This window comes from Molothrus ater, chromosome 8 (assembly GCF_012460135.2).
Source record: "Molothrus ater isolate BHLD 08-10-18 breed brown headed cowbird chromosome 8, BPBGC_Mater_1.1, whole genome shotgun sequence".
NCBI lineage: Eukaryota > Metazoa > Chordata > Aves > Passeriformes > Icteridae > Molothrus > Molothrus ater.
The window spans coordinates 9,807,501-9,830,889 of record NC_050485.2 but is presented as its reverse complement, the minus strand read 5'-3'; the positions used below and the strand labels follow the sequence as shown (position 1 = coordinate 9,830,889).

At 37.2% G+C, this 23,389-nt stretch overlaps 1 protein-coding gene across 2 annotated transcripts in view; it reads right to left on the bottom strand.

The window, feature by feature from the left end:
- The window catches only part of ADK (adenosine kinase), a 269,560-nt gene that overhangs the window by 74,433 nt on the left and 171,738 nt on the right, over positions 1–23,389 (bottom strand). For both annotated transcript variants that reach the window (XM_036385322.2, XM_036385323.2), the window contains exon 7: positions 2,367–2,537. In XM_036385322.2, the coding sequence (XP_036241215.1) occupies positions 2,367–2,537 (171 nt within the window). The remainder of the gene's footprint in view (positions 1–2,366; positions 2,538–23,389) is intronic.

The following is a 23,389-nucleotide window of genomic DNA, read 5'->3' as shown; positions in this document are numbered from 1 at the left end:
TGTTAGTACTAATGAAGTAACAACCACACAACTTAGTACGCCTTGCTTATTTGTTAACTTATGCACTTACACTGATGGAAGATGTAGCAAAAAGCAAAAGGAAATCACACCAAATGGACAAAAACTTGGTGTTGGCTAGCTCAAGTGGTTCATGGCCCATACACAGACACATGGCCCATATACACAGACAGAAAAAAATCCTGCATGTACTTGTAGCTGAAATTCCCATGGGAGGAAAGAAAAAGCACCAAAACCAAGGGTAGAAGCTACAAAGGCAGAACATGTCAGACTGAGCTTTGAGCTTTCCAAGTACTCTTTATCAAAAACCACACACAGAAAGCAGAATTACTGACAATGAGAAGACACAGAAGCTACTCAAAACTAGAATGCCAAATCATGCCAAAAGCATGGCTTCAAGTCACACAGAAAGGCAAGACAATAAACCACTGCAAGCAGCATTTCAACAACTCCAAAGTAGAAATAGCCAGCAGGAAGCTGAGACTAAAAAGTGACCAGGGTTTCATGACTAGTCTAAGGAACAAAGAGGCTGCCAAGTTTAAGGATGATCACTTAAGTTTAAATAATAATATTTTATTCTGAAACACACCAAATGCTTCAGAAATTATATACAGAAAATGCAGGGAGTCTTTCAACTTTAACAAACATACCAGTACTATACAATATTTTTGACAGCAGGTGAATAATACCATAACAAACAAATGACAGAGGAAAATAACCTAGTCGGAATAAAATTTCTGAAATGGGAGTGTCACCTGTATCATGGGCTACTGCTTATAAAATACACAAATGCACAAAAAGTAACAATCTCTGAAAAATAGCACTTAATGAAACATTCTGATCTGAATTATCCTAATAGGTCAGTGTAGTAATATTTATATAAAAGATCCTCAAGTTTTAATCCAGAAATTTTTGTGAAGCTCTTCAACTGTAAAATTATCTAGACTTGGTATTACATAATCTGTGATGTCTGACAGGATTTTGTGTTGAGATTACACTGCTATTTAACAAAAATACTCAACACCATCTTTGTGAGGACTGTATCAAGAAAACTGTACAAAGGTAACAGCGGGAAATAGCAAGAATATGTCTGGAAAATACTTTTTCTGTGCAGTTAACTTTAGTTAAAAGGGTTTCCCTTAGCCCTTGCATTTAAAAACATTGCAATTTTCTTTGTTTTAAAAATAAGTATTTTAATTTTTTTAAGTCCTATCTATATCTATAAGGTATTTAAGTATAGGTAACAATGCTAGCCCCTATGTAGACATGTGGACAATAGTTTAAAAACTGACTTGTGTTGGTGCAAGTCCCTTTGTCACAATCAGGAATAACCACTCACAAGAGTAAGTTGCTTTTCCATCATTTTCCTGTACTCCTGTAACTACTCCTGTAGTTATCTTGAGTGACAAACCCAGATTTCATTTAGGTGTGTCACATATTTCAAGACTTTTTTCAACCTTTTCCTGCTGAGAAAACTAATAAATATTTAGGAACACTTTCTAAAGTGAAGAAAAATCAAAAACGATGAGGGAAATCTGAATTAATTTGGTCTATTAACAGGTACTTCCAGGCAGAATTTCATGCAATCTGTTTGCCAACTTACACAGCAAAGATAAGCATTCCTCTGATGGGCTGCCAGTCCATCCACCATAAAATCAATGAGAACCTTTTAAACCAACTCTCTATTTCTTAGTTTTCTCCTCCCACTTCTCCCCAAAAAGTCATCTTCATCAGAGAAAATGCTATTAATAGCAGCACTATGGGTAAGGAATCGAGTTACAGGAGCTCAGTGGCAGCCCTTCATGTGTTTTCTTGCAGCAGAGTTAAACTCAGGGTGAGGAGATTATGCACATGGACAGTTGGACAAAGCACCAATGTGTTGGGTGTTTCCTGCTAGAATGAGCAAGTTGTAAACCTCTAACAGGTCAAGTGACATCTTTGGCATCTACTGAAATATCCCAGTCCAGTGACCACAGATTTAACTTTCTAGTGACACCTCACATAGTCAGATTCCCTCTATAAAAAAAGAAGGACCATGAATTACAGAATCCTCAAGGTTGGAAAAGACCTTCAACACCATCAAGTCTAACCTCTGACTGACCATCACCTCATCACTGGATCTGCAGCACTAAGTGCCATGTCCAGGCATTTCCTGAACACCTCCAGGGATGCTGATTCCACCACCTCCCTGGGCAGTTCATTCTTGACAAGCCTTTCAGTGAAGAAATTCTCCCTGATATCCAACCTTGAGGCCCAGCCTGAGGCTATATCCTGGGGAAGCAGGCCCTGAGACACAAATCCCAAAGTGCAAGAGATACAAATCCTTCCATCACTCTCTCAAGACTCACCGTTTCATTTCCAAAGAGAACATCCACGTAAGGCATGACCTTCATCATCGGCTCTTTGTAGAACTGGCTTATAAACGGTGCAGAAAGATTCAAGCTGAAGATCTTGTTGTTGGCAGAAGCCTGAGCAGCCACTTTTAATACTGCTTCTGGTGACACTGTCAGGAAGAATCCCTGCAAGCATCAAAACAAATCAATGTATGTTACTAATTTTATATTAGGTACCACATGAAGCATGCTATTTCTGTAAAGTCTCTCCCAGCCCACGTTTGTCATGCACGTGCACACATAAAAACTTCTGGGAAATACTGCCCTTCTATTAAGGTATTAAAGAGATGACAAACAATCTGCAAATGCCTAGCATCACAGCCTTTCAAAATGAAATCTATCTCCTTACCTCTGCATTCCATGGACTACACTTTCCCATGGCAGCTAAGACTAATGTTCATATCTTAAAATGTACTGATTATAATTGTAAATGTCCCTTTATAGTACTAGAGTCAATCAGACTCTGCTGCTTAATTCCACAGTCCAGTCTGATGGATCTGTACACAGCTAGGAGACTAATGAAATCCCCAACGTAAACATTAGTACTTTGTTTACAATAAAGGCCTTGGAAATGCTGACTTTGTAGCACTTGCTACTGTTTTGCAGAAAAAAACCCAGGGGTTTTCATGTTTCCACATAGGTATGTTATTTGCCCCCTTCTTCCAAAAGTACTTTCCTTCACTCAGAACATCCACATTTCAGTAACTATCAGCTTCCACAAATCACTATTTGTCTACTAAATTGTGAATGCCGATCCTATGAAGAACAAGGCTCCCATTTTGAGTTTAGCATTGGAGATGGTTACCCCAACCATCACAACTCCACAAGTTCCAGGAGCCATGTAAAGATCCCCTACAGTTTTATTAATCTACTAATTAAACAAAGGCTTAGACTTGCACTAATTAAACAAATTCTGTATGTTTTGTTTTTATAATTCTAAAACTTACTTTAATAACTGTTCTCCTAACTCAGTAAATAATAGCAATTTTCAAGCATGAGCAGCAAGTGTAAAATTTAAGGCCAGAAATAATGTCTAAGGCACAGTGAGAAACAACTTCAAGGAGGGTCTGACAAATAAAACACCATCTCAGTCCTATCTATAACATCACCACCACGACACTCCAGAAGATACAATAGTGACACAGTCTTATTTTCCAGTTTTCATCCATATGATTATGCCTGTGAATCACAGAATAGCTATATTTTCATCCTGCATACTTCAGTTATCAGATCATTTTAGGCATTCTAATCACTAGAAAATATAAGTCTATAGATTAAAGGCTACTTTGAAAGCAGATCTATTTATTTCTCCTTACTCCACACTCTCCAGTCTCAAAGATACATGACTGATTTCAAAATCTGGGCACAATTTGCTAGTTTTCAATCCAAGTCCAAAGGGCACAAGAATCCTATGCATGCTGTGGAGCTAGTTAGCACTCTGAAGGACTGGAAGCCTATAAACATCCAAGCTTCTTTGCTAATTTTACATTCAGAAGAATTAAAATGAACAGTTTCTGTAACTTCTAATCTCCATAGCAATCTCTACCATCTTTTAGTATTTTATGTAATGAACAGAGAGATGGATTTTTAAAAAACCTGTTCCAAACACAAAATAAAAATCTTTCAAAGGTGATGTGTTGCCAGCTCTGGATAAATGACAGATAGCTCTACAGTGGCCTACATCAATAGTAACCTGGTCAAATAATTAGGCTTCTTACCAATTTTAGGCTGAAAACTTCATCTGAAGTAAAACACATCTGATTGTAATTTAAGGTACAGAACACTATCCCCATGAGATCTAACTCAGGCCTGCATCCAACTCCCTTTTCCTTGTAAAGGCATCATAAAAGTGCTGAGATACAGATAGGAGAGTTTGCTTTTAAGATCCTGCAAAGTAAAGGCCAGGAAATCTCAAAGGCCATTGCTTTGTCTTCTGGGTTTCTTAAAAATCACTTCTGCCATTTAATTGCATTCTTCCATGGTTTTGTTTATATTTTTTAAATAACTGTTTGACATTAAAACATCTAGAAATTAAGAGTTCTTTGTATGACAACTCTTTTCCAAGTAAAGCACTTTTTTGCAAAACAAAATTGTAGCAGTACAATCCACACAATGGAATTAAAAAAGTAGGGAGAAAATAAAATTTGATCTGAACAGACATTGATTTAAAGAAACCTCATTCAGCCCCCCTCTTCAGGTATTTAAATTGACTTTGTCTCTACTTTTAGTAGAATTCCATGCAGCTATGACCAGGGTAGTTACAGTAACCCAGCTCCCTAAGCTTAAATTACAACCGGAGAAGCCACAGGGCCAGCCTACTGTGGCAGGCTACAATTGTGTACAGGAATGAATTCCCCAAAAACCCCAGATTTTCCTTTATCTCACTGGGATTCAGAGCAAAGTTGCTCTGTGACTTGCACAGAAACTCAGCCTGCAGACTCTTGCAGCTGCCACTGCTTTTGGTCCAGACAGATGATACAAAGGAATGCCTAAGCCAACTAACTCTTACCTACTCTAACAATTAACTGTCAGCCAACATTAGCTTTGAGTGGGAGAATAAGTGTATCCTGTATCACTGGTATAAAACACTTTGTATTTCACCAGTAGGAAGTTCTATTCCCACTAACAAGAACGGTAAGAGGCTCCTTAGAGATATTCTATACCCACCTACATACCTCAGACTACCACAAAGAGTTTTGGGGTCCTATTTACCTGCAAACCCTAAAGCTACTTAAAACAACCATGAAGAAAATACCTCTAATCAAAGGATAAGACAGCTAACAGAAATCCAACAGCCTGGAAAATGTACATTACACAAAAAAATGAAATTACTGTGTATGTATCTACCCTTGTGAAGGAGGAGGATGCTGGTGGACAACCAGCTCAGTATGAGCCAGCAATGTGCCCAGGTGGCCAAGAAGGCCAATGCATCCTGGCCTGTAGCAAGAATAGTGCAGCCAGTGCGAAGTGTGGCAGTGATTGTCCCACTGCACGGGGCACTGCTGAGGCCACACCTCGAGTACTGCTCTCAGTACTGCCCTCACTTCAGAAAGGCATTGAGCTGCTGGAGCCAGGCTCAAGAAACATCTAGAAAACTTGTCTTACAGGAATGGGTGAGGGACCTGTTTTGTCTCAAGAGCAGGCCCAGGGGGAACCTCATTGCTTTCTACAGCTGCATGAAATGAGACTGCAGTGAAGGGGGGACTGGTCTCTTCTGCTCTGCCTACAGAGGACAAGAGGAAATGGCCTAAAGCTGAGACAGAGGAGACTCAGATTAGATATTAGAAGGGTTTTTTTCACTGTCAGGATGGTCAGGCATTGGAATAGGTGGCCCAGGGATGTGGGTCACTATTCCCAGAGGTGTCTAGGAGGCATCAGGATCTGGTGCTGGGTGATGTGGTGTTTTAGGGGTGGTGCTGGGTTGGATTCAATGATCTCAAAGGTCTCTCCCAACCTTGATGATTCTGTGATAGAAGGACATGTGACAACTGGGCAGCACAGTCACAGGAAGTGAAAGGCAGGAATAGTGTACACTAAGAAAATCTATAAAACATTAAAGGCTATCAGATATATTAGCAGCACAAAGCATTCCTTTGGCATTTGCAGATAGAGTATACCAGATCCTACTGCTTCATGATGTGCTACTATTTTCTGCTGCTCAAAATGTAATGAGTGTCTTTTCTATGCCAGGAGGAAGGCACCATTGTACCACAAGCCAGAGAGCAAGGCTGAACTAAAATACAGACCAGGAAAATAGGATGGTAGATTGAATTATTTATATGCATGTTTATATTGTACACATGCTCAAAGCAATACCATTCTTAGCCACTGTAAGCAGTCCTTTTATTTAAGTACAGTCCTTTGGTGGGGAAAAAACCCCCATTTTCCTCGTGGGATAAAAAGAAACAAAAAGGAAGAAATAAGAAAAACGCATTCATGTATTGCAGACGTGGCTATAGGAGACACAGTCCCTTGTTTGTAACTTAAGAGCTTTTAAAATGCAATAAGATGCATACAACAGCAGAGGACAAAGTCAGTAGAGGATGTTACATTAATCTCACTCCTACAATATTCAGGAATTCTTTGATGCACCTCATAAGATATGCCAGGGTACTGTGAATATTGGATAGTCTTTCCCATTCACATCTTTTTTCTTTGTAGACACTAGCATTACCAGAAAGATTTGGCGAGTTTACACACCAGTAATTTGTCTTGTAAGCCACCTCTCTCATTTTTATCACACACACAGACCCAAAAGGTTACTTCTGACCTACACTAAGCTCTTACAGCATCAGCTATAGCAGATGTGAAGGCAGCAAATTAAGGGTGTCAAAAGTGTCAGCAGCACAGAAACAGAGAGTGTTGAAGAGGTGACCTCATGAAACCAGCACAACTCTGGCTGTGGTGAATGCATTTCTGTATAAGGTGTTCTGGCCAAGCTGAGAAGCCTTGCCTTACACTGCATTCATGCACATGAATTCATCCAGATTATGCACATGGAATGTTTGCACAATCACCATCAAGATTTTTTTTTTCCTGAGAGAGTACTTCCAAACAAATTCAGGGCAAGATGATAACAAACTGCCTTGCAATTTGGGATTTATTACTGTTAAATAGTAAAGAGGCAATATTGCCTCAAAAACACACAGCAATAACAAAAACTGGGATTTCTTTCAAACTCACTACCTGTTAAAATGCATTTCTTTCTTTCTAGCTCTTCCACTTTCCTTGCCACACCCATTTGCACAGTGGATTACATGAAAACAACTTTATCATATGAACGACAGGATTTTGAACCATGATATTCTGAGCTGATTTGGGAATGCCATTTGGTAACAATGTAAAATCAATAAATCGTAAGTGTGAATCAAAATATTTAACTTTCAGGAAAACAGATACAACAGTCTGCTGCCATTTAAGACAAATTATATTCTGTCAACAGGAAAGGAACACATCGTTTAATCCAAAATTATTTTATAGCAAGCATTTACATAAAAATACAATTATGATGACATCACAGTCCCATCCATCTAAAGGGTGGAATTTTTCAGACACACAGAAAGCTTGACAGTTACATACTGACAGTCCTGATAAATACCACAATTCAGTAAAGCCCTACAGAAATCATCTAACTTCAAATGTGCTGGCAGTTCCAGTGAGAGAGTGAGAGTGCTGAGGTGCTAGAAAAACTTGCTCCGTTACATGACAGACACAACCAGGGCAGAGCTTTTGGACCTGGTTAAGTTTCCTACATTCTGCACTCAAAGAGAGCTTGAAGACACACACTTGGGCACAAGAGGCATCCCTCAGCTCTGCTCTGCCATCAGTCTCATCTGCTGCAGCCTAGCAAAAGGACCAGGGCTTGGCAAGAGTGAGGCTGAGCACACGGCAGTCCCTGAGCTGGAGAGGAACCACAGGTACCTGCTCCAGACCAAAGGACTTGCACAAGGCTGCCAGGGGCTCTCCCAGCCAGAACAGCCTGAAAGACTTTTGTATTCCAGCCTCTGAACTGCCTGAGCATGGATGGGGTGCAGCCCATGTACTACCCACTGTGAGATATGGCAATGAAATCATCTTCCTCAGAACAGGAATCAGAAGAAATCTTCTTGGAATGACAGAGCAAAAACTCTTCATCTGCCTTAGTACTTATGTGAGCTTAAAAGAGCAGGGAGCAATTTAAAAACTACCTTTAACATTGAAACATCTGAGTACATTACTTGGAATGTGCAAGACTGTCAAGTTAGCAGATTTATCGACCCCTTACCTCTCCCATCTCTCAGTTTTGAGCATTTATATTTGTATCCTGTTCCTGCTTGAAAATGTTGTTAAAACTGAACTGTGAAAAAATAGTCACGATGATGCAGATAATAAAATACTCACAGTATGGGGAAAAAAAGCCCTTCAGAAATAATTAACAAACCCCTACAAATTAAATAATCAACATGACCTTTACTAATAAAAGTTCTTGTGGCTTTAAAGTAGCATTTTACTTTCTCTAGAAAGGACAAAAGCTCTTTGTAACTATCCACTTGGGAAATGTTCAGTCTGTAAATTAGTGAAATAGATTAATGTTATTTTAATCTATGTACCTGTTCTTCCTGTAAAAGGTAATTTAGAATTTAGAAAAGTACGTAGACCTAGTATCAATTGCATTTTTGAATTATATTTTATCTCAGTGATAAATTTTATCTCAGTGATCAGCAAGCAGTTACTTAATGAAACAAAACCCACTGCTTTTTGTCCAGTTCCTACTGGAGACAGTTGTTTTAAATCGGGAAGCAAGGACAGCAAGAATGCAACAATTTCTCTGAGTAATTGTTTTGGCTTGTTCCTGTATGCCTTGTTTATTTTTATGAAAGTATTGCTTTATAACTGGAAAATGACTCAGCCATAAACTATTGTTTTATCATTCTGAGTGGCCAGTGTTTCTGTTTTTGATAAAAGCCAAGTTTCAAACAGTTTTCAGGAATATAGGAAAAAACCTAACTGTCAGTAAATGTGCTTATATTGACCATGACATTTTCCTCTATGATGGTGCCAGCATGTCAGAAGGAGAGGATTGCTTTCAGACTTGAACAGCTTCTCTGTTGCTGAAGTGAACTCTCATTATTGCCATATTTGTATCTATCAGTAGCAGAAAACCTTCAATATCTGACATTGCATGCTAAAGAAAACAATTATTTTATGCATATATTACCAATCTATTTTTAATTTTAATCATTTTGAAAATGTTTTTCAATCCTGTTTACTACTGTTTAAATTTGGCACTCTCCAGGAGTTGTTTTAAGCCACGCTAAGGACAAAATAATTGTGTGACTTTACTTAGGAGATGTGTACTCACAGTGTAGATGTGAACTTTAACAATGAGGTGTAACTCATGTGCCAGAGAGCAGTAATATACCTACTTTTGGCATAGAGAAACGTCATCCCAAATAAATAAATTCTCCTATTTCCCTGAAAAGTACTAAGTTAATTAAGATCTAAATTCATCTTGCCAAAATGAGTTTAAGAATTTGGTTTGACAATGCTCCCTTAAGTTGGCCCCTCTGTGAAAAAGCAAAAACACCTCCCAGATATGCTCTCTCAAATTCAGTACATACTTTTACATGAGTTTATTAAACTCAGGAAGTGAGATGTATACATTTAATTATACTGAATTTTTAACAAAATTTTGGAGGAAGTACTAAACATCATCTGGGAGATAGGAGCCCAGAGATTTTATTACTTCAATTAATAATTCAACCTCTTTTGCCTCTGTTTACCCACTTGCAAAATAGTTATAATGATAAATGCACCTCCTTTGGCAGAACCAGTGGGAGGTTTAATTACTTAACATTACTGAAATGACTGAAATTTTGTGTTGAAAGGTATTATAGAGTATAGGGTATTACCATCAATAAAATATAAGCTGCAGATCAAGCAAGCTATGATAAAGAGCAAGCCACTTCATTTCTCCTAGTATCCCAGAACCACTTCACCACACTTTTTTTTTCATTGAAAACCAATTTAATCCTTACTGAGAAAGCCGTGCGTCTTAAAAAATTGTTAAATTGCTGATTAAAGAGAGAAACCATTTCTTTCACCTTTCATCCTTTAAAATAACTCTTTATTAGGTTTTTCTAACTCGATTATTAATATGAGGATAATGTTGTGTTTAGACCAAAAAGCAGACTTGGACATACCTTGTATTATTTATTTTATTTTATTATTTATTATTATTTAATTAAACAATATCCAGAAGTCTAAAAATTGGCATCAATATTATTGATGATGTTTGGAACAATGAGATAACTGGTTTTCAATCTTAATTGCCAAAATTTTGAGCACCATCCCAGGATCCTCATCCCGGCAAATAAACACTTGAGGAAGCACAGAATAAGGTATGGTTAATTTAGGCCCTCGATGATAGTGCAACATTTGCTTTTTTGTATATGGTTAGTTCCATTAATATAATGTGGCATCTCATAAATTATGTAAACATCAACCATATGTTGAATTCATTCAAGTTTGGTGTGTATACATAATATTTACAGTATATTAGTAAATTGAGAGAATCTATGTAACTACAAATGCATAGAGAATTTCTAATTCTCTAGACAGTTATTCCTCAGTTTGAAAGCTCTCTAAGTAAATACTTTAAACAAGACCATTTCTTGCTTATTAAAATAGCCTTGGACAAGAAGAGAACAAATAGAAGTATTTGCTTAATTAAATGTGCTTATATCAGCACAATGGTCTGTTTCATGAATACAGGTTAACACTCAGAGTGAAACAATGACTGATATTAGATAATCACTACTGACTGACTGGGAGTCAAAAGGAAAAAAAAAAAAGTCTCACCAAGCTCTTGCTCTATACTGGCATATAACTACTATACCTGTGGCCTCTCTAATGATCCCCAGGTGATGCAGAGGAATGCAAGAGTCCCATAACATAAACAAACACAAGAATGAGTCCAGTGCCCTGGACAATAAATCCATCTTACAGACTTCCCTGTCAAGAATGTGGTTATGTTACAAAATGTTTCACTGAAATTCAGATTTGAAAGCAGATACAAAATAATAAAATATAGGTATCTTTCTCCCTAAGCACTCTAATCCTGAAACACTTCAGCAGAAACCTTTCTTCCCTCCCCCAGCTACCTTTGAGATCTTGTAATTTATAAGAACATAGCAGCATGGGGATTAAATATTAATCAAAGTCATTACCATCATCGTTAGAACATATTTCAAGAGCCCCACAGAAAGAGCATATTATTTCACTAATAAAGATGGTATCATCAGAAATATGTAGCATGGTAGGTATGAAGAGGAAAAAAAGAAATGATCAAGTGGTAAGTCAAAAGATTTCTGAAGCTTATAGCACTATTCAAATGCGAACTCATCCTTTAACTGAGTCTGTTTAAACAAGGCAGACTCACCATGGGAAAAACTGAGCTCTATATAGAACCAGAGAAGCCCACAGTATATTTAAAATAAGTAACTTTGCTGAAGGAAAAAACTCACCTATGCTAATAAAATAAAAATTTTTTAAAAGAGGGACCCAAACTCCATCAATATATTAGTGAAATTCTGGAGCAGCTCCAAAGCTTCAGTGGAGATCTGAATTCATTTGGTGTGCAATGGGGCTTTCCAAAGCACAACCAGGGCACCTGAAACCAACACTGCTCACAGGATGACTTATTCTTTGCATCAAAGAAATTACCAGCCTTATGAAATAGTACGACTTCCATTATTTGCAAATTAAGGTGTAAATGATTAATAAAACAAATACCTCTCCCAGCCCCAAGGTACTCCCTAGCTGATTTTATAGGGCCTACATATTACTTTCATGTTTAAGCACCACTCTTGCATAGAATTAAGTGCATAGTGCAACAAAAAGCTCAGAAGTACTAAAAATATAATTGGCATAATAATAATAATAAAGGATATATTTTTTTCATTTTCTGGCTTACCAAGTCGTGAGAAAGTGAGTTAAATATTTCTTTCAAGTATCACTCTTCTCACAATTCTATCCTCCAAACCACAGTTCCAACAAAATGTCTTTCACAGCAAATATAACATTTAATATGAACATGCAATTAGGTCCTAATCACTTGGATTAATTACCACATCAGGGTTTACAATAAAACATTTATTGCTCACACTTCCACACATTAAAATTAATTATTTAAAAGAACATTAATGTTATTGCTTGGCCTTTTAATTTTCATTATAGAAAGACTCTTACATGGCTTTGTTTCTGAACACAAGAAAATGAGGGTCAGGATCTATGCTAATTCTAATAATTATTAATATAGTTGAAATGTGGACAGATGCTAAGCTCTAAACAGAGATATCTTCACTTAATTTAGGCAATAATAACTGGCTATAGAATATTTTGAATACAATGAGCTATGTAAGTATTTTGCATTAATTATTACAGCTTGAATAAGTACTTCCTTCAAATTCCAGGGGTGAGGGGGAAATACCCTTAATTATTAGCTTTTTAGAGCCAAATAATACTTACATTAAGTTTCTATTTCTAATGAACTTATGAGTTCATACCTCAGAAACCTACTTTTAATAGCAGGACCACTACTGTAACCAGGGAGAACAGAGTAAGCCTTTTACTTCCAGATCTTATAACCTCAGGGGAAACTTCCCTGCTAAGACATTATTTTCTGCAAAGACATTATTTTTTGTAATGTCATATCATTGGGGGAGTAAGAGACTTTAGTAGGGGCTTCACTTTGCACTGCTATTCAAGATGCTTGAATACCCTAATTTTCTACTGAATATTTTCCATGCCTCTCTACCTGAAACTGACTCCACTCCTATCACATTATTTTCCCACCTTCAGAGAAAAACACACTCCAGATACATGAAATATGATAGAACAAACTTTTTTTCCCAATATAACTAAAACCGCAATTTTTAACAGAAGTTTTAGATCAATAAGAGATGGTCAGCCTATAACAGACAACGAACCTTTCTTGATGCAGAACATCAGTGAGATTCCAAGTCAAATGATTCTGAGAACAGGAAGCCCCTGAAACGTAGTGAGCAAATACCTGTCACCCTAAGAATGGGTGACAACACCCCCTTGGCAGTATAAGGCAGCCAGGGAGCTTCTCAGCCTTCAGGAATAGGGACCCCAGCTCATGGGACCCAGGGGCCTCCTGTGCCCGCTCTGCTGTGTTTAGCACCAAACTCCCACCTGAGGGTGGGCTCAGGGAACACTGACGGAGGCTGCTCAGACAGGCAACACAAGGTGATTTTTCATAGTAGGATTTTGTGCTGCTGATTTCAAAAAATACTGTGCAGTGTTACACACTTCTTCTGAAACAGTAGAAACACATGGGCACTACTTTTTAATGTATGGCAAAAAAAGGATTTTGTAAACTGCCCTGTAAATGAGAATTTATAGATCCAAATCAATTTACAACAGTGCAGAACACAACCAGCAATGAAGAAAACCACTGCTAACTAGTAATTAAGTGACTTCTTTGGACTCATTTAAGTCTCCAAAACTTTTACTTTATGGAAACAAGGTTACATTCAAGGAGATACTTCCAACATGGAAATTCTAGTTTTAGAAATCAGACCTAACCTCCTGAACCAATGTCTCTTCTTGCACAAATTAGTTTGTGTGGTTTAATTCAATTGGTTTCTTTCTGCAATGTTGAAATGCATAGGAAAAAAGAAGAGTTCATGTTCTTAAAAATGGTATTAAAAATCATATAAATCAAACTGCTTTTGAAACTCAGGTGAGTTTTATAATATTCAAAGAAATTTCACACGGAGAAAGAATTTTCATGACAGGGATCAAACATTAGAACATCCTTGGAAGTATTCAAAATAACTGAACACAAAGCAACTGAAAACTTCAGATTTGCTCTAGCAAATCTCTAGGGGTCCCTTGAAACATGAATTACTGTAAAAATCTATGATATACTAGATCTGTGAATATTTGAAAAGGATGGACAAAAAAATATGTGGACAAACAGTCTCCAATGTTCTATCAGCTTCTAAAAAAGAATCTCAAAGCAGAGCATCCCAGGGGGTCCCCTAACAATCAGAAATTAGCTATTTTACCCTGAAACAAACACCACAAAATGTATGCACTTTGCAAACAAACCACGTAGATGCATTAGAACACCTTAGAGTTTGAGATCCTTCTGCAGCCCTTCCTCTTCACATGGAGCATCTCTGAATTCCAAATTACAAAGTCAATGTGATCTTAATAATGCCTACAACCCTATATGTAGATAGTCCTTTGAACAGGAATGAGCTCTGTTACAGAATATTAATCAGAATATTAATTATGAAAAAATGTTCCCTCTTCTTTTTTACCCTTTGCTTGAATCTTTGCCCATTCAATTTGTGTCCCTGAAAACAGAGAAAATAAGAAAAATAGACACTAAAGCTATCATAATGTATTTAACAGTGTTAACTTGTGTGCTAATTTATACACTATAACCACGATTTCTGGATTAGACTATCACTGAATAACTTTGACATATTTGAGGCACATAGCTAAGACAAATGAAAAAGCACTCCTTTTAAAATCAGCAGTTGGACTCATGTTTCAGTGCTTTTATAAGAAAATGAAGATGGGATCTCTCAAAATCACCTACTTAGTTCAGAGAGTTTTTAAATCCCTTCCTAATGCTAGATAGACACAATTTCAACTTTTTAACCAGCCAAACAAGAACATTTTGAAACTATGTAACAGAATAACCTCATTTTAGGGAATAAAATTATCGGGCCATGTCAAAGTAAAATGCAGCATGCATTCTTAAAACATGGAAAGTGTCTGTCTCAAGTTTTTGATGTACTTTTATGCATCTGTATCAATGACATGCCTTCATTTACATAAAAGTCAGATGATTGGTACTTACTGGAGCTTGCTCTCTCTTCAGAACAGCTAACTATGGAAATGAAGGATTTCCTTTTTACTCCTGTCCCTACAATGCCTCCTCATCAACATCTCTAGTCCAACCCAGTCATGAATGTAGTAAGAAACCCAAGCTAGCAGAGTGCTATCAAACACTTCTGTAAATAATAAGAAACAGAAGCGATGATGGCACCTTGAAACCAGCACTCAGTAGTCATAGATAAATTCTTTACATTTCTTCAGTTTTCTGATGTTTAGAGGTCTACTTTTCTTCAGTAAAGGCAGTTGAGACACAAATCAGCCATTTTTACAAAATTTTGCCCTGGAGAGCAGTATCTATATGATACCATTTATGACATCTTCTGCAGAACAAAATTAAGCTTAAGAAGTTTCCTTCTGAAACAGATGTTCAGAACTGGTACAAATCACAGAAAAACTTATTACAACAGTCACTTTACCCATAGCAATAATCACTGCTAACCAAAGGGTTAAGCAGTTGGCAATGACATGAACAACAGAAAAAATTATTTGACAATATTCCACCCTCATTCCAATCTCTACCAAAGCATCAATTGTAATTATAAATTTTCACCAAAGATGTCAGATTCATATGTTAATCTCTGCACAATCTGACATTGCCATTCTTCCACTTGTATAGATGTGAACAGTTATCATTTTGTTTGTATGTCACCACAGACAACATAATCAATAGTTTTCATATCTTTCTGTTCATACTTTTTGTTAAAATGAATTTCTTGAGTGCTGCTTACTTTTGTTCCACTATGAAACTTGTTACTGCTTGAATAGAGAGTACTTAATCTCAACAATAAACATTATAATGTATGATGGAGCAGTCAAGTGAAAAAAAAAGTTTCAACATTTTTTTTCAGTCCCCATTTTAACACAGTCTGTCCTTATCAAATTAATATCTAACAACAGTGACACAAATGGAACACAATGGATGGCTTTGTTCACTTTATTTGTACTAATCTGAAACACAAACTGGCTTTCACTCCTTTTCCTTTTATGCTCCGTAATTCTGTAGTATGGAAATCTTATTTCATGAAACTCAAAGCAAAAAATTTTAACTGGAAGTAAATGGTTTATAAAATATGACATGTCTGGATCAATGATTTAAAGAAGATCCACAAACAGATGGATTGCTTGTTTATTGTTTCCATATGCAAAGAGCCACCAGGAAGGCTGGAGAGCTATTCTTTCTGACCTGTCACTCAGGTGAAAGAACCATGCAGGCACATTCAGCTCTTCCTGCAGTTCTACAGCAGAACTCCCTCACCTCTGAGCTGTCAGCACGGTTGCTCTGTAAAAGACACAGGCACTGACAGATTTTCATAACAGTTGCAAACGACACTTATTGAAAAATTGTTCATCATAGGATAGTGGCTCCCATGCAGGTAAACTTAATCCTTACTTTGCTGATCCATTTACCTATTCTTCATGGATGCTACTTTACAAAAAGGTAATTTTTTAAATCAGGCACCAGAGACACAAACTGAAATGCAAAGATGATAATAAATTCATGCTGGCATAGGCTTTACTTCAGCTTTCACAAATGAGCACCACTGTACCAATGGGGACACTGGTCTGGACTTTATGTTTGCTGAACTTGAGTTTGGAAGCTGACTTTCTTCATATGCTTCCCTTCCAGGCACCAAAAGAGACCAAACTGCTCCAATAGAAAGAGCTTCCTTTGTATATAATGACTTAGCTAAGGTTTGAGGCTCTAGCTTCACCAAATGAGTACTTTAGACACTTAATACCCAACAAAGAATGTCCAAATCTTCTATTGCCAGCACTCAACTGATTTTATCCACTGTGAACTAGAACGAGTTAAGAATTCATCCACACCTTACCAGTTTACAACTGACACATATAAATAATAGAATATGCTTATATCACCTAACTGCTAGGTTTAGCCAGAGGTAATTAATTACTGTTAGAAACTGCAGGCCTGGCCTTGTCTAGAAGCAGAGAAATTACATGAGTTCCCCTTGAATAAGGGCCTCAGGCCTGTGAAGCTTATGCACTTAACTTCGTAAATCCAACAGGACTCAAGTCTAAGCCTAATGTACATCCATAACCTTGGAGTAATAATACTTCAGGCTGCTGAAACAGCAGACTTCAGAGAACGGTTTGCAGCACAGCAGTACTTCTGTATATTTGTAATAATCTCTGAAGTGTCTTCTGACTCTATTTACTCCTGACAAACTGCATTCATACACACAGGAGTTGCAGAATTCTTCCTGTGAACTTGCTTTTCTAGCAATTTGCCCTCCACAACAATTTCTTACGTCTCACGTACACTGCCATATCCCTGACCACTCTAATCCTGGAGCAAAGAAACTTTAGAATATTCACTGGTAATAATAGTCCTTGGAAAAGATTTATCAATTTCAAAACTCAGATACATTTTAGAATTCAGATATTTAACACCACTGATGCTTACCAATTTTCCACAATTACCACCATAACCATTCTATGAGAACTCTATGCTGAGAAGAGGATTAAGATGACCAGGAGATGCTAGAAACTTTTATAAAACATCTTTTGAATGTCTGGCATTTTGACAGAGTAATACTTAGTCTGCTCTTCTGACTGCCTGCTACAAATTTGTATTTGTCTTTGGATAGTCTTCTTATGGCAAAAGAGTCTGTTGTGAGGAGACAGTACCTTGGTTTTACTGCAGTGAATTACGCATCTATTCAGAGATCATGCTCTCCCAAATGAACATCCAAGCCTGCTAAAAAAGTCTGCCAACATACTGTGAAGATCTGGGAAATGGCACACACTCACAAATGCCAGATGTAATTCTGCCCACAAGAAAAGTCAGATGGATTCCTCCAATAAATTCCTACTTCTTTTGTCTGCCTCTTGGTTGATATATGATACCACTGCAGATGTATCCAATTTTATTAAAATTTGTCCCATCAGCTCTACTCCAAAAGGAGAATTTTCAGATTTATCCTGGGCTTGTGCACATTTGTTACAAGTTGTTTTTAAGCTGAAACCCAAGTGTTAAGCTTTATTCCATTTAGTTTAACAAGGTCCATATCTACACAGGCAGTCTTCTGTGTTTGTGGGTGTGAAAAACAACTGTATTTTTCTAAGACTGCTTGGATATTTGAGCTCCCATCTCAGTAAATCTTTCAGCTAGCCCTGAAACTGGAATTATTCTGTTGAATTTGGCTAAATTTGAAAATCTTCATAAATAGTGGAGTTCAAGCTACAATACATCCCACAGGACTACATGCAAGCCACAAGATCTCCCCACAGCTAGCTCTTCAAATCCTAGCAGAAGCTTCACTAACGAACTAAACTGGAGAATAACAGTTTTTAGTGTTTAAAAATTAATGTTGAAATCTTTTCTTTAATGAGTGGCTAATAAAGTATTTCACTATGGAGATACTGGTAAATCTGTGATTACAGATATCACTCAATTCTCCAGTTCCAAAGACACCCCTAATGTTAATGAGCAGACAGGAAATTCACATGGTTGAAAGCCAAAACAGTTGTCTATGGCCTTTGCTCAATTTGACATTAATAAAACTGTGAACTACTCCAAAAACCTCATGTCCGAAAAATCACCACATACTAGAAAAGTATCCAAGAGAAAGTTAAATAAAGTGGCAATTCAAAGTAATTTTGAAAAGGCTTTTTGAGTGAATATTTACTAAAATTTAAGCACAATAATTTACAAGCAATCATATACACTGGAGAACAACTGCATTTGCTACAAATTCAAGGCTTTCCTAAGAGGGAACACTGAGGAAGGCGGGTCAAAATTTTTTGAATTGGGAAGTATTAAGACTTGATATTGAGCTAACATTGTAACATCTTGCACTGAATTACACATATGTTTAAATATGTGAACTGATGAAATAACTCCACATAAATAACTCCCTCCTTCCTCTACCCCCCCAAAATACAGCTACACAAATACACCACTTGTTCAGCACTGCTTTATATACAGAAACTAAGCTTTTCATTCAACTGGTCTTTCTGTAGTATTACTACCCCTTAGAAAAGCTTGTGTTTTGTTTCTAAAAATGACATTTTTGGCATTATGCCCACATTACTTAGGATTCTGAAGATATTGTCCACAGTCATCCTCTCACTTCCAGTCATTCATTTTGCAACTAGTGTTTGCAGAGACTGATGATCTCCAAAGTCCCTTGTGATAAGATTTTGTATTCCACTTTCTTTTTTCACCACTGAGGGTAATAAGTTCTATTCTATTCACATTTAAAGGAGCACAGAGTGTAAAAGTTAGTGATGCCCATGGGAAGAGACTTTTCTGCTTGGGACAAAGAAGAGATTAATACTGTGTGAGAAACAGGGAGATAAATTTTAACACAAGTGTGAAAATGAATTGGGGTTACCATTTTTGTCACTGTGGGGTCACATCTGGCCTTGTGATGGATGAGTCAGTCTGTGTATGAAATTAATATAGACAAAAAACTTTATTAATGAAAGTACTAATTACCCCAAGATGATAACACACCTTGGATCTAAATCAGATACTGCTCAAGAGCATAGTGGGGATAACTAAGTATTGTTACATGAGTGCCTTTCTCACATGAGAAAAATACAGTAAAGATTCTATACACTTCAGTTCTTGCAGAAAACCATCTAAAAGCATATTGGGGCTTCCTGTAGAAACAGAAAATCTCTGAAAGGGGCCTTTAAAGTTGGCAAAATCAGTAAATTTAATCTATCCACTTTCTTCTGACCTTTAAACCTGACCTGAAAAAAGTGTTCGGCAACATAAATTTGATCTCTAAAGGCTGCTGCAGATCTCATTTTCTGCTGTTTTTCCATTAGGCATTTATGGGACTGGCTGGTGTTACAGGGGACTAGTAAAATGTCGAAGTAATCCTGCAGTTCCTGTGTATGAATTCAGCTTTTCCCAGTGAGATGACAACATTTTTTTTGTCTGCCAGGGTTTTTTCAGATACTGGAGAATAAGATTAATACCATAGGTGTGATGCTATTTTTTTTTTTTTCATTTGGTAACACTAACCAGATCTAGCAGTTCAAGTGTTGAAACAAAAGAATTCTTTCCTGAGCCAATAAGGTGGCTCAGTGCACATCTGCACTAATTGAAATCACAGCAAGGCTTTTCAGGATAGGAATTGTATCCAAAGCATACAGAGGATTTGAAGATCTTGGTTTTGTGTTTGTACATTCTCACAAGTGCAGAGGAAAGCAGCTGCTTCTATTTATGAACTGTGCTGACACATGTGCCTCAACATACCAGTGACATAATGTGCAACTTAGCAAGCTAAAGACCGGCCAACTGTTTTAACAAGGAAAAGGAAAGGACAGGTATAGAAGGCAAGACAATAGAAAAGAATTTATAATAAAGACATCTAATTTTCAAGTAGCACATTCTAAAATTTATGCTATAATTTTCAAGGATTAGAGCTAGAGGATGAAAATAACAGGTTAATACATCATCCTGCCCTTTCATCCACCGATGGCCCTTGACTTCCAAGTTCCCTTCTCCCATCTTTTTGGCTATTGCACTTTTTCCATAATACAGCCACCAACCCCCAACCCAAATTCACTTTCCACTTCTTTTATGCTACAGTAAATTTTGAGGTAAATTCTTCTTCCTGAAGTGTTGTTTTTCTCTTGACTTTGTTAACCTTTCCCTTTTAGATGCTCTTACCTGACAACTCCTTCAGTACCTCTTTTGCAAGATCCCCTTCTATAGTACTGAACATGGTTCTGCAGGTGGGTTTAACATATCCTCTGCTTGCCTCCTGTTTTGAGGTAATCATCACCAAACACATTTCAGCTGATAGCAGAAGGACCTTTATTTCTTCTCCCTTCTCTGTTTTAGTCATGCCTTACTCTGTGCAAGCTGAGATCCCCATTATCAAACCACATTCTCAAGTATTTTTTTATGTTGCCACTTGAATTCTTTTAAAAGTTGCTGCAGAAAATTTTACTTACTTACTAGTCGCACAGCTTAAATTGAGTAGACATCACCTTATTCCAACTGTGTTTGAAAAAGAAATACAAATAATTTTCCATTCATCACCTTCCTGAATTGAGTGAGTATTTGGGATTTGGCTTCTCTTCCAGCTTTGATACCCATCTTAAACCAGATTATCTGTGAGCATACACTGCTTGCTACTTCACTTGTGAAACAATCAGCTATCTTCTTTTATCCCATTCTGTCCCACAAGCAGGTGGACAGCTTCCTGTAAACTCTGGCTTTCCAGGTCCACTATAAAGCTTTTAGCTCTGGAGATTCTGGGAATTCTGGAATACTCAGAACAACATCATTGCTGTGCTCTTATTTTTATGTGCTGTCCCTACTGCACACTCTGCAACAGGAAATATTTCTCTGAGTAGCATCCCAGCAGGGCTTGGATCTGTCATTGGGCTCCAAGGCACTACAACAATAGGATGAAAAAAGAATAAATCTGTGTGAAAGTTTATAGAGAAAGTTCCTGAGACAGAGAGGAAAGAGCACAGTTTTGAGTGTGTTTTACCCCGTGCAACTCACACAATACTGACCACTGTCAGTCCATATGCTGCAATCGTAGTAAAACAACAGAAGTAATGGAGGGGGGGACAGCTGCAATTCTTTTGTTCAACTGCAAAAGTAAAATCACTCATTATTGATTTAGTCCTGGAAAACCACAAAAGCATTTCTATACAATAATTAAATACTGCACAGCAGAGGGAGTTATACCAAAGACAGTTAGGATCCTAACATTATTACAAGAGAAGTAAAACTTAGTTCAATCAATGAATTTCAGTGTCAACAGAAGAAAATTAAGATTGTGATCACATACAGTCATAAGCGTTCCTTTCGGAAAAAAAATCATATAATTAAAGGTGCTAGTTTCCACATCAAATTCCACTTTGGATGTGGTTAAATTCCAGCTTGGTTAAGTATTTCCTGTCTATTTAATTTCATCCTGTAGATCCAGCTGCACATAGTTATTCCACACTTCCTGTTCTAAACTATCACACAGTGCCATTGTGAGTTACTGAGCAGCTTCATTCTTTTTGATTCTTTATATGATGTATCAATTACATCAAGTAGAAAGTGCTTTGAGACTCTCTGAGTAGTCACCAGAGATGTCAGGTTGTATCCTTAGCAAACAACATGTAGTGCAAACTTTCAAAAACCCCAACTTTGAAAAGGCAGTATAAGTAAAGTAGGAATTGTTACATTATGGCAAATTATGCAGAGTAACCAAAAAATAAAAGCCAAATAAAAATTAATTCCAGACCGAGTTTTCAGAAAAGTTACCTCAATTTCATCATAAAGATGCTGCAGTTTCTACAATAGTATTAGAAGGAAAAAAAAGCAAGGAGATTTAGAAGTAATTATACAAAACTAAAAAACTGATAACTGTATTTTTCTGTATTTCCTCTCTATCACTTTTTTGCATTATTTAAGAAGTACATGACAAAACACAAGTAGGCCCTGTCAATCACTCAGTAATACCCTAGCATTCTTACCAGCTCACAAAGGACCAGAGAAGCTGAGTCCTCAGATGACACCTGGTCTAAGAGCCTTAAAAGCATTTAAAAATTCTGATCAATATATAAAACTGCACCATATATAAAAATACTGATCAATATATAAAACTGCACCAAAGGGAATCAGTTCACTTTTATGCTGTAGTAAGAAGTAGAAAGAGCAGTTCTTGACTGTCCAGCTTCCACAGACTTGGTAAACTTGGGCTTACCAAGTTGCTACTATTTACAGTTTTTAATTTGGGATTCAGTCAAATAATCCAGTATCATTTGTTCATACTATTCTTCTATTTCCCCCATAAGTCAGGACAACTAAGGCCCCTCTGAACTGAACTCAGAAACCAGGACCCTTTGACAAGCAAAGTGGCACAATCCATCCTTTAAAACCTTACATGGTTATTTGTGTGTGAAGGAAAAAGAAACAGGGCTCTAGCCATGAACAGGAAACAGGGGCACTCCAGCCAATGACCAGAATTACTGGTGATTCCAAGCATTCTCCACAGGTATCTCAAACATGCAGCACTCACTCAGTCACAGACACCAAGTCTGTGCATGGAACAAGAAAAACATTTTTGGAGGACATCACCTTAGATATCATCTCTAACCACACAACCTGCTGGTGGGCACTTGTGACGAAGTAAAAAGAGCATGAATATAACTTCAGCAGAATGCAGCTTCCTGATGTACCTGGACATCACTGCAAGAATTCTGCACAAATATTTGATATAAATAAAGACTACTTGGTAGCAAACTTTTCCCCTTGTAACCAACACACAGGAGCATAGAACTTATTCTGGTTTCAGCCTACAATACTTATATAAGGTCTATCTACACATCATTGCCCTTTTCTCAAGAAACCTAATTATAACACCACTTTTCTATGACATTCTAACAAACAGATTTCATCATTCAAATGGTTTTAACCAAATTCATGTTCTTAAAAAAAGTCAGTGCTCACTATGTCTCTAAACCTAGACAAACACAAGAACAACATATGCTGCCTATGATGCCACAAGGCATCAAACGGTTTGGATGTGGTAGCACTACTGGTGGAAAATCCACTTCCTACCAATGCC